The following is an 11,843-nucleotide window of genomic DNA, read 5'->3' as shown; positions in this document are numbered from 1 at the left end:
ACATGTTTTCAGTCCACCTAATTATCGTTTCAAAAACAAGATTTTTGTAATATGTAATGAGTACATTTGGTTTAATCACCAAAACACAACAGTATGATCTTCTTTCAATTTAGTACTTTTAACAATCAGTTCATCCAACAGCAAACAATGCAAGATACATGTTTCAAATCGGCCTTAGAAGTGCTGAAATTAATATGCTAAGGTACTATAAAAGACAGATTACACAGTTTTCACATTAGGCAATACACTTACATTACCCAACATTTGCATAATCTATAATTTCCAAAATATCCATCCTATGTGTAATCAAGTGAAGGATCAATGAAGACATCTTCTACAATCATTTTGGCAAATTAGTTTTTATTTTTCAGATATAATTGTAACGTATACTTTCTATAATGAAATGTAACTAAATGAGAACAAAACATAACATTTAGTGCACACATTACATTAATTTGGATCAAGCCTGTCTTGAGCATTTGGCCATAGATTCTCGTCCACATCACAATGAATGTTATCATTGTTCATGCACCTTGGAAAAAACCTTTTGGCATGACGAATCCATGCTTGACATTGGTCTACACTGATGACACCATTCCTACGACACCATCTTCAGAGATAGCTGCGCACATGGAGATGTTTCCTCCACGTTGTCCAGGCACTTGGACAGTGGCCCGTTGGCCGACGATGTTCCGTCCACGGCGACGAGTTTTGGCCAGGTTAAAGCCCGCTTCATCAACAAAAATATACTTGTGATGGTTCACATCAGCGTCAAGCACCATAACCCTCTAAAAAATATATTTTGGTTAGTTCTTTTTACAGTGTTGTTCCAATATACATATGACGTAAGTGATGCATCAAATAGTAACAGTAATACAATATATAGTGCAGTACCTGAACATACTCAGCCCTTAGTTGTTTCACCCGGTCATTGTTTCCCTCAAAAGGCACCAGGTAAATGTGTTTCATTGATACCTGGTGCCTCTTTAAAAGACGGCCTACTGTTGGTAGGCTGATGGATGCCACATTGGCAAAGGTGTCATTGTTTTCCTCAATTGCCTGCTTTATTTCTGACAGCCGTATATCATTCCTGGCCCTCACCATTTCCACCACTGCCCACTCTTGCTGGTCGGTCAGCACACGGCCACGGCCCCCACTGTGGGGTTTTCTGTCAATTCTAAGCATAGAACAGAGTATACTGTCAATAGATCATTCTGTACGAATACTGTAACATGTCTGATGAATTTACATGCATTACAATTTACTGTAAATATAATAGTTTACATCCTCCACACTTACCAGTTTTCTTGGCGAAAAGTTCAGATGATAGAATTGACAGTTGATCTTTTTAGATTTGGATCAACTAATCTGGCAGCCTCTGCCATAGTAAGGCCTCGGTTCACCACATGATCAACAATGATGGCCCGGACTTCATTAGAGACAACAGTTCTGCCTCCCTCTCTCTGATGACCAACCCTTTGACGGGCCCCATGGCCACCTCTCTGTTGGTGCCCATGCCCACCTCTCTGACCTCTCTGTTGGTGCCCACCTCTCTGTTGGTGCCCATGCCCACCTCTCTGACCTCTCTGTTGGTGCCCATGCCCACCTCTCTGACCTCTCTGTTGGTGCCCATGCCCACCTCTCTGACCTCTCTGTTGGTGCCCACCTCTCTGTTGGTGCCCATGCCCACCTCTCTGACCTCTCTGTTGGTGCCCACCTCTCTGACCTCTCTGTTGGTGCCCACCTCTCTGTTGGTGCCCATGCCCACCTCTCTGACCTCTCTGTTGGTGCCCATGCCCACCTCTCTGACGGATCCCTTGTCCACAAGCTCTTCCTCTTCCTTGCTGTCTATCCTGCTCCATGTTGAAAGAAATTGCCAGTGTTTACACCCACACTTTTATATATGGTGACCAATTGTGGTTACCACTATGTGAAATCATTTAGCAATAACGAGTATTCATCATGTGTGGTTACACGTAATTTATATGTTTGTACAAACAACCATTTTATTTATAGTTCTCAAAATCCATATACTGTATATTGCTGAAATGAAAATCTATAGGTTTACCAAATGGTTCTGTGATTAACCATTAAGATCAGTTGGATTAAGTCAAGTCAAGTCAAGTCAAGTTTATTTATATAGCGCTTTTCACAACACAGGTTGTATCAAAGCAGCTTCACAGTAATAAATTAGAACAATACATCAATGTTTGTTTCTAGTGGAACGTCTACGTTCGGTAATGCTGATCAATAGTATCGTTGATTGATTAATTCAATTAAATATCCCCAAATATCCCCAACTGAGCAAGCCAAAGGCAACAGTGGCAAGGAACCGAAAAACTCCATCAGGTGACCTAATGGAGAAAAAAAAACCTTGGGAGAACCCAGGCTCAGTCGGGGGCCAGTTCTCCTCTGGCGTTTATGAACTAGAGGTCGGATTTAACTGTAGGATTAAAAGTATTATATGAATGCCTGGCTGAAGAGATGCGTCTTTAATCTAGTTTTAAACTGGGAGAGTGAGTCTGAGCAACGAACAGTATCCGGAAGACTATTCCAGAGTTTTGGTGCTAAATGTGAAAATGCTCTCCCTCCTTTGGTGGATCTGGATATCCTAGGTATGACCAAAAGCCTCGAATTTAGTGATCTTAAAGAGCGCGATGGATTATAGGGCGATAGAAGATCGGTTAAATAGACTGGAGCTAAGCCGTTTAGGGCTTTATAAGTCAGTAGCAATACCTTGTAATTAATACGGGACTTTATAGGTAACCAATGTAGGGATGATAAAATCGGTGTTATATGATCATATTTTCTTGATCTAGTTAGAACTCTAGCGGCGGCATTTTGGACTAACTGTAGCTTGTTTATTAAGGATGCAGGACAACCGGCTAATAACGCATTACAGTAATCTAGTCTCGAGGTCATGAATGCATGAACTAACTTTTCTGCGTCAGAAACGCACAAAATTACTGATAGCATATTACGTAGCTTAGCAATGTTTCTAAGGTGGAAAAAGGCTGTTCTTGTAACATATGAAATATGATTTTCAAAAGACAGGTTGCAGTCTAATATAACACCCAGGTCTTTTACTGTAGAGGATGAAGTAACAGGACATCCTACTATGTTAAAGTTGTATTGTGAGAGGTTTTGTGGGTGGTTTTTTGAACCGATAAGTAGTACCTCTGTCTTGTCTGGATTTAATAAAAGAAAATTATGCGTCATCCAATCTTTTATATCTTTAACACACTCTGTCAATTTAGATAATTTAGCGTTTTCATCTGGCCGTGATGAAATATAGATTTGAGTGTCATCAGCATAACAATGGAAATTAAGTGTTGGTCAAATGTATTTACGCAAATCAAATGAGAAGCATATCAAAAGTATTGTGAGCATTGCATTGTGAACGACAATTACTTCATATGAAAGGTGTTTCTTTGATGACACACTGATTAGGTGAGGTGAAAAAGTGAATGTGTAATTTTGTGCGTTGTACTTAGTCAATTGAACATGTGATTACATGTTTGAAAAAACAGACTTTTTGATGATCTGCTTTGAGTTTTGTACTAACAGTTGTGAGGTTTTACCACATACTTGCGATAATAGTACCAAAGCGAATAAAAAAAACTGTAACACAATGCAGGCGATGTGTGTGTGTGTGTGTGTGTGTGTGTGTGTGTGTGTGTGTGTTATGCATACCCTAAGGACAGAGAAGGCGAGAGTGTGTGAAATTAGATTTTTCTGTCAAATGTTACTAAAGTTACTGAAAAACACAGGTGATAAAATTATAGATTTAAAACTCTTTGACAGCGAGGGTTAACTACTGTAAAGATTTAATAATCGCTCTAACTCTAACTCTAACCAGCAAACACAGGCTGAGTGTCACACACATGTCACTGTTACGTGTGTGAGTCTGCCGGTGGCTGTTTGGATGTGGTGGGACTTTAACCACATCTGTGGGTTAACGGGTTTAAGAGTTTCGGATGAATTAACCACCATTTCCCTCCATCACTGATTATGAGGCACTGAAGGAGATCTGTGAAGTAAAAGCAAGAAATGTATGATGGCCCATATAATTATTAGTGAATAATGAGTTAAGGGGTGAGGAGAGAGGAAGTGATGCGGTTCATCTCTGTGATGTGGCGTCATTTGATCTTTACTCAAACAAGCCGAGACCTTTTGTTTCTCCACATCTTTAAGCAAGACCCAGAAAAAGCTCAAAAGGCTGTAAAACTGCCAGGCCTCAGTGTGTGTGGCTGTGTCAAACCTCCACGCAATACACCCTTTGCAATACACCCTTTGCAATACACTCTTTATAAAAATAACGGTTCTTTATTGGCATGAAGAACATCTATAGAACTTTTCCATTCTGCAAATGTTCTTTGCTGTGGAAAAAGTTCTCAAAATGCTCTTCACACTAAGAAAAAAGTGGTTCACTGCTCACCGAAAGATTCTTTGAGGAGCTTAAAATGGTTCTTCTACACGGCGTCACTGTGAAAACACCATCTAAGTTTGTGCCGTAGAAGAACCATTCATTTAACACTTCTTAAAGAACCATTTTTTAGTGTGAACAACATTTGAAGAACCATTTTCCCACTATAAAGACAGGTTTCATGGTTCTTCGTAGATGCCCTGGTGTTTAAGAGGCTCCTTCACTCACACACAAACAGAAAACCTGTGAATTAGATCTCAGTTATAACCAAATTGAACCTTATCCAGTTAACTGAGCATCTGTGGAATGTCTCTGCTTGAGGACGGTAATTTCCATGTTTACCGATGCACTGAATCACCTCGTTTCCCCTGTAAAACTGTGGCTGAGAGTGTCATTTTTAGACGTGCGGTTCTGTCCATACTCATGTGTGTTACAGTAAACCCGCAGTGCTGATGAAGACGAGTGTCGGCCGAGGAAACGGCTGTTTACTGTACTCAAGATAAATGCCATCCTGTTTTTCTTCTACACAAACTCAAACCAGTAAACAAGTGAAGACTCAGCAGGTTTAGGCAGCCTTCTTCAGAGATGGTTTCTTTTGTTTTTGTCAATGTCTTTTTGAAAACTACAATTATTTTTCAGTCATGGAAAAAATGGTTTGTTTTGTCCACTCAAAAAGTGTTAAAGAACAAAAAAAAGGAATTGAAGTGGAAGTCAGTGTTTGGGTCAATCAACTGTTTGTTTGCAAACATTCTTCAGCATATATTATTTTGTGTATAGCAGAAGAAAGAAACTCATACACGTTTTGAACAAATTCAGGGTGACTAAATTATGACATAAGTTTCATTTTTGGGTGAACTATCCCTTTAAAGTTTAAACCAAACAAACTTTATCACTAGAAAACAACTAAAATAACCTGTTAAACATGAAAGTATTATGCATTTCTCCTTATATTGCATCTTTCTGGCATTTGGGTTCTTCAAAACTGTGTGAAGAACCCTAGAGTTCTATATAGAACCCACAGAACTTTATTTCTAAGAGTTTATCTCTTTATTAAACGGTTAGTTGTCGCCTTTGATTCTGATTGGTCAATATCTGTGTGTTATTCACGATAAAACACGGCTATGACCGCTTCACCCAACGGTTCTATGTATCACTACACAACACCCCTAGCAACACTCTTAGCAACGCAAACACATGTGTGATCTCATTGATATTGTTGATTGAAGCTAATAGAGTAGAGCAGGGGTGTCAAACTCATTTTCACTGAGGGCCACTTCAGCATTATGGCTGCCCTCAAAGGGCCGGTTGTAACTGTAAGACTTTTAAAATGTTAATATATTGTCTCTTTATTTGATTATTACTTATTACATTACCACACAGTCATGCGTATTCAAATGTGAGGTAGTTAGGGGGGTTCGGGGACATGCTCCCCTGATAAATTTTGGATTTCTCTGACCTACATATGTGCATTTTAAGGTGTTTAAAGGCCAATTTTTTTTTGGGATAACAATAGCTTTAAAAGCATGTCAGTGGGCAGTAGCATAAATTATTTGTCAAGAAAACAGATTCTTAAAAATGAGAATGAGGATAAATGGTGCAATGAATGATCCACACTACAAAATGGAAATGCAGAATGTTTCTGCTTATTGTTGACAATACACAATCACATATTCCAAACGAGAATGGCCTTAAATGAGAAATCTTTCAAGGATTATTTTGCATAGATGTTACATTTCAATCAAAAACCAGTGCAATCTTTTTAAAACTAATCAGTTTAAAGTTCAATTGTTCACCCCTAAAGACAGTCACTTGTCGCCACCTACTGGCTTAATGATGCAAGTGGCGCAAACACAGACAAGCGGAGTGATACAAATGGTGAAAAGGCTAATACTGGGACCTATTTTAAAAAATATAAAATATCTATATATTATTCTTTAATCAGTTATATGCAGCAGAATCAGATTTAACAGAATTTTTTTTACCAATTGTCAAAATAAAGTAGGCCTACAGTACTACAAAGCTATTTTTGTCAGAGCATGAGCAGATCAGGGAGAGGACCAGTGAACGAGAGGATCGTGATTCGTGTAATTTTACCAGTGTTGCCCAGCACGGATACACCATGTTACAGCACAGTAGTAGGCTACAATTGCAAAATGAAACAAGTCCAGAGAAAATTCATGTCGGCACGTTTTTTAAGCGGACTTTGCCTTTCCAATGAGCGTGAGCAGAACACGCAACACTCACACACACACACACACGCGCGCACACGGAGGTTGCTTGCGGAACATTGAGTAGAACGCGCTGTGGACACGGAGCGGAGAGCACAGCGCACACACACAGCGGAACCGAGGGGAACGGAATGATATGCATCGTTCTGCATCTTCGGAAGCGGACTCGCACGCAAAGTCATAAAACACGCTGAGCCAGAGTCAAACCATCGCCGAACACGGAGGGGCGCGGCGGCTTTTTAGTATATTTCGGCCAAAAACCGAAAATGTTATTTTCGGCAGCCTAAATTTTGTTGCATCCCTAATTTTAAGACACCCATATGCTCTCGCGGGCCACATAAAATAATGTGGCGGGCCGGATTTGGCCCGCGGGCCTTGAGTTTCACACATGTGGAGTAGAGTATGGTGAGAGATCGAGTAAGCGAGTGTACCTGCATTTACAGTAGATATAGCATCTATAGTCCAAATTATAGTCCAAGTTTGAATGTCCTCTGCGATATCTTATACCTTTTTAACAGTCAAAGGGTTTTCCCGTTCCTCTAGTCCTCTGTCAGTAGCTTCACTCTCTCTGTGTTCTCAAGTTTGAGTCCTTTAGTGATGTTACGTTCGTGAACGAATCGTTCTTTTTGAACGAATCTTTTAGGTGAACGAATCGTTCTCGTTCACATAATCCATTGACTCATATTTCTCGTTCACTGAAATTCCTCCCTCCACCGCCGCGCGGCGCTATTGCAGCGCATGCGCAGCTCAGTGAACCGGGTAGCTCTGTGTTTTCAACCTGTCAAGAATGACTAAACCTCAAGCCAATAGCGTTCGATTATGAGATGTGACGGAGCATGTGATTTGTTGGATGTAGTGAACGAATACGCCCTTCACTGACTGTGACCGAGTTGCTTTTGTTTTGAGTCTGAACGAGAGAGAGATCTTCTCGTGAACGAACTGGGGTGCGTTTCCCGAAAGCATCGTTGGCCAACTATGGTCGCAAGTTCATCGCAATGTCCATTGAACTCTATTGGTAACGACGGAACTTGCGACCATAGTTGGCCAACGATGCTTTCGGGAAACGCACCCCTGGTAGGCTACATGTCGTTCGTGAACGAAAAGAACCAGTTGTTTGAACGATAATGGTGGCGAACCGATAGAGCTGGGTTTGTGTAGTCAGCATATTTGCATCAAAGAAGGAAATTTACACTTTACCATTGTAATGAAAACAGTTTAATAACGCAAGCATGGTTAAATATAACAAAGACAAATTAACATTGTCATTTTGTACTTGACGGTTTACTTGATTTAAATTTACACTTCTCTTTACCTGCTTTTCTTTAGACTTAGTTTTGTGGTATTTTGCACTTTGAAAAATTTACTTTACTACTTGTGTTCATTTTGTATGATCAAAAATTAATTAATTACGTTTTATTCATGTCATATGCACTTCTCTAAAAACTAAAACAAACCAAAAATATGTTAGGTCTCATTTGCGTAACGTCAGCAAATAACATTTCAGTTAGGGCTGTGAAGGGGCATGTAATTGGTTGGATCTAATGAACGAATACGCCCGTCACTGACCGAGATTGCTCTGTTTCGAGTCTGAACGAGAGAGAGATCTCGTTCGTGAACGAATTGATCAAACTGGTACTTTCGTTCGTGAATGAGAGTACTGGGTTGATCGGTCATGTGATTCAATCTCATTCAAAGCGCAGTTATAGGTGTGCGTGTGCGTATAATTGTTTATCATATTTAACATACATAACATAACTCAACGTTTAATATAATCCCAGATTTATGAATGTGTATGTCTGACCAAACAATTAAAATGTTAATTATGCAAGAAAACCTTGGTTTGGTCATCTGAACCTCTTATTTAGACTTATTTTATTAATTTAGTAAATAAGGCACACATTTTAACAAAGCCAAATCATTTTTTTTAACAAGTAAATACGTTCGTTAAAACATATAATAAAATACACTCTTTTTTGCCACCTGCTGCAGTATTTATTAAGAAATTGTCACTGAACGAATCAGTGAACGAGTCTGAACGAATCATTTTGGTGAACGAACTGAAAATGAACGAGTCTCTGGAAAGAATCAAAATTTCCACCACTAGAGTCCTTTCAATGTAAAAGTCTTCTCTACTGACTGACTCACTCATAAAGACAGTGTTTACCGCCATCTAATGGAGAAATAATGTGTGTAACTGCTGTTGCTGTTCATGATCAGGGACTATTTGTTCCAGCGGAAGGAAGGCTTTTAGTGATTTTACTTCATTAAAATCGCATTGATACATATTTTATGGCTTTAATATTTATTTAACATTTTAATATTTAATAAAAGGCTAGTGTTGTATCATGAATAAGTCTAACAACGCCCTTCAGCCGTGACTTATTCACCATACAGCACAGCCTCTCGTTGACTTTAAACTATCCATGCTGTTGTAAATGTTAAAGTACTTTGATCAACTATATCAGTGTATAAAATGTCTCTGCCATATTTCTTCTCTCTGTTTGTGTAGACGATGTGTTCTCAGACATCCCCGATCCAGCATGGATGGCCCGTCTCTCTCTCCCCCTGACAGCGGACTACCATGAGAACCTGTTTGTCCCTGACGGGCCCCCGTCCCTTGATGCCCGGGGTCCCGAGGCCCGCCCCGACGACCCCAGCTCGTTCTCCACCTTCGGGAAGAGCCCGGGCAAGAGCGTGCTGGAGGGCCGAGCGCTGATGTCCGAGGTGAGCTCTCTGTTCGAGATGCTCCTGACCCAGAAGGCCGAAGCCCAGTCGTGTCCTCGGGCCGATGTGCTCTACAGGCTCTCGGCCGCGTACAGGCGCTCGCTCGGCCTAGACACGCCACACACACACACTCCCCCATAATGCAGTGCGCCAACTCTATGCCACAACAACAACAAAAAACATTTCTGATTTCTGGTGCCATGTCATTTTGGGGATCCATGCAACCAGAACAGCAACAGTGTCGGCCCAGATCCGGCCCACATCTGGATTAAACCATTGACTGTAAAACAAGATGGGCTTCACTTTTCTACCATTGGGGAAAAGTGAAGCCGCCAAAGTCCTTTTATGGTGCAGATTTGGGAGCTGATTCTGTGCAGTAGTGAATGTGAAGTGGAGCCACGGTATCACACACACACACACACACACACACACACACACATGTACAAACACACTCATACACACACACACACACAGTAGTGAGCGTAAAGTGATAGTCGCGATAGCAACAAGGTCCCGCCCACACTCTCGCAGAAACAATGCAAGATTTTTTTTATTACACTCTAAAAAATGCTGGGTTGTTTCAACCCAACTTTGGGTCAAATATGGACAAACCCAGCCGTTGGGTTAAATTTTTTAATTACATTTTTAACCCATTAATTTAAAGGGGTCATGACATGAGAAACCAAATTTGCCTTGATCATTTGGTATTTAAGAGGACTTTGTACCATTAAAACTTCCTGCAAGTTTCATAGCTTAAGACGTCCTCCCCAGGATCCAGGGTAAGAAGTGATGTCACGGTATGAAGAGACGTACCAGTCGTTTGCATATGACATATGGCGATAGAGGCGCTTTGGCTTCACTTTTCAGGATTTGTGTGGCAACCTTGGATTCAGTGCGTACCGGATGTGGGCCAGATCTGAGCCGACACTGTGTTGCAGTCTGGGAAGCCTCAGGAACTCTAGACTGACCTCTAAACCCCTGTCAATGGCCAAAGCGCCTCATAATGTCTTCCTTTCTTCAACCAGGTCTGTCTGGAACAGGCCATGACAAGAAAGTTTAATAATTTTATAAGAATAAAAAATAAGAAAAACCCTTCATTGCATGAAATAAGACTGAAAATGATCTAGTTCTTTCATATGTCCTTGAGCAGAAAGTGTAATTGGTGTTCATGCAGTGCATATGAGGAGAAATGAGGAGAAATGTTTATATTTCCTGAAGCATAAACAACACCTGAAAACGTCTTTTCTCTGAGAACAAACTCACTAAATCTGCAGGTCTGACCAGCGCCCACTGCTGGCTTTTTTACTTGCTTTTTATGTCACTTCTCTAATGTGAATATTAATTTGTAACAGCATTCACAGGGTATGTGACTATTGCACACCCTGCAACTATTTCTTTGACTACTGTAATAGTCATAAATGTAGAAATAAGCCGAACACTGTAAATACTGCGAAGCACTGATGACAAAACTCAGTTATGCTCTGAATGTTACTTGTTTTTCTTCTTTTTTTTAATGCCATAAGTTATTGATATCAAACAAAGATGTATAATTTTTTTTTGCATTATCATTTTGTATATGTGTAGTGCTTTTTTTCCATAATTGTCAGCATTTTTTCAACTATGTAAGCGAAATAAACAATTTTATAAACTTATTGTGCTGTTTTTATTTTTTTTAAATAATATTAATAATACAAATATCAATTTAAACTTCTGTTTATTTAACTGTGGTATAAATGCAGTATAACAGTTGGATATATCCTATTTGATCCATCAGACGTTTATGGCTCATTTAGTCTAATATAGTGAGAATATAGAAGGAAAAAACAGTTGAGCAAAATATGCTGTTTGCTGCAGATGCTGATATTTATATGAAATGCTGATGCTTGTAATGTAAATCAATGAGATCTTTATAACAGCATAGCAGATACTTACATAAAACTAATTTAAATATCAATATCTGCCAATAATATGTCTTAGTAAGATGATATTTAAATGTTTCGTTTTATGATAAAATCTCTTTAGTGTTAAAACATAATGCAATGATGATAATAGATGAACAAATTAACCTTCCTCAAAAGCCTGATGATCATTTTTGACTTTTCTAAATAATTGTGATGGATAATCAAACCTCAGTCGCTTCAATCCAGTGTGTTCATCTTGAAATATTACTAATAGCAAAGTTATTCTTATGTCTACTGCATTAATCAGTGCAGATTTGAGAGCAGAAAGACGTGAAGCACGAGCTGAAGGAGAACGTTTGTACAAATAACTATATCCTGTATCCCAGCATTAGTCTAGATCAGAGGTCGGGAACCTATGGCTCGCGAGCCACATCTGGCTCTTTGGCAAAAATCATGTGGCTCGCGAGGTCTCTAACCCTTTACCAACAAACCATCGATGAAAAACAATTAAAACACATCAACAGAGATCGGCTCTCTGCAGAAAAAGCAACCAATTACAATTCC

General features: G+C 39.7%; 1 protein-coding gene across 1 annotated transcript in view; it reads left to right on the top strand.

Moving 5' to 3' along the window:
• pcdh12 (protocadherin 12) overlaps nucleotides 1–11,030 on the top strand; it is a 24,276-nt gene extending 13,246 nt beyond the window's left edge. Inside the window, exon 4 of the mRNA XM_081383203.1 lies at nucleotides 9,164–11,030. Coding sequence (XP_081239329.1) covers nucleotides 9,164–9,519 — 356 coding nt within the window. The 3' untranslated portion in view covers nucleotides 9,520–11,030. The remainder of the gene's footprint in view (nucleotides 1–9,163) is intronic.
• The last annotated feature ends 813 nt before the right edge of the window (nucleotides 11,031–11,843 follow it).

This window comes from Scardinius erythrophthalmus, assembly GCF_964197995.2.
Source record: "Scardinius erythrophthalmus genome assembly, chromosome: 13".
In the NCBI taxonomy this organism is placed as follows: Eukaryota; Metazoa; Chordata; class Actinopteri; order Cypriniformes; family Leuciscidae; genus Scardinius; species Scardinius erythrophthalmus.
This window is presented reverse-complemented; position numbering and strand designations above follow the sequence as displayed.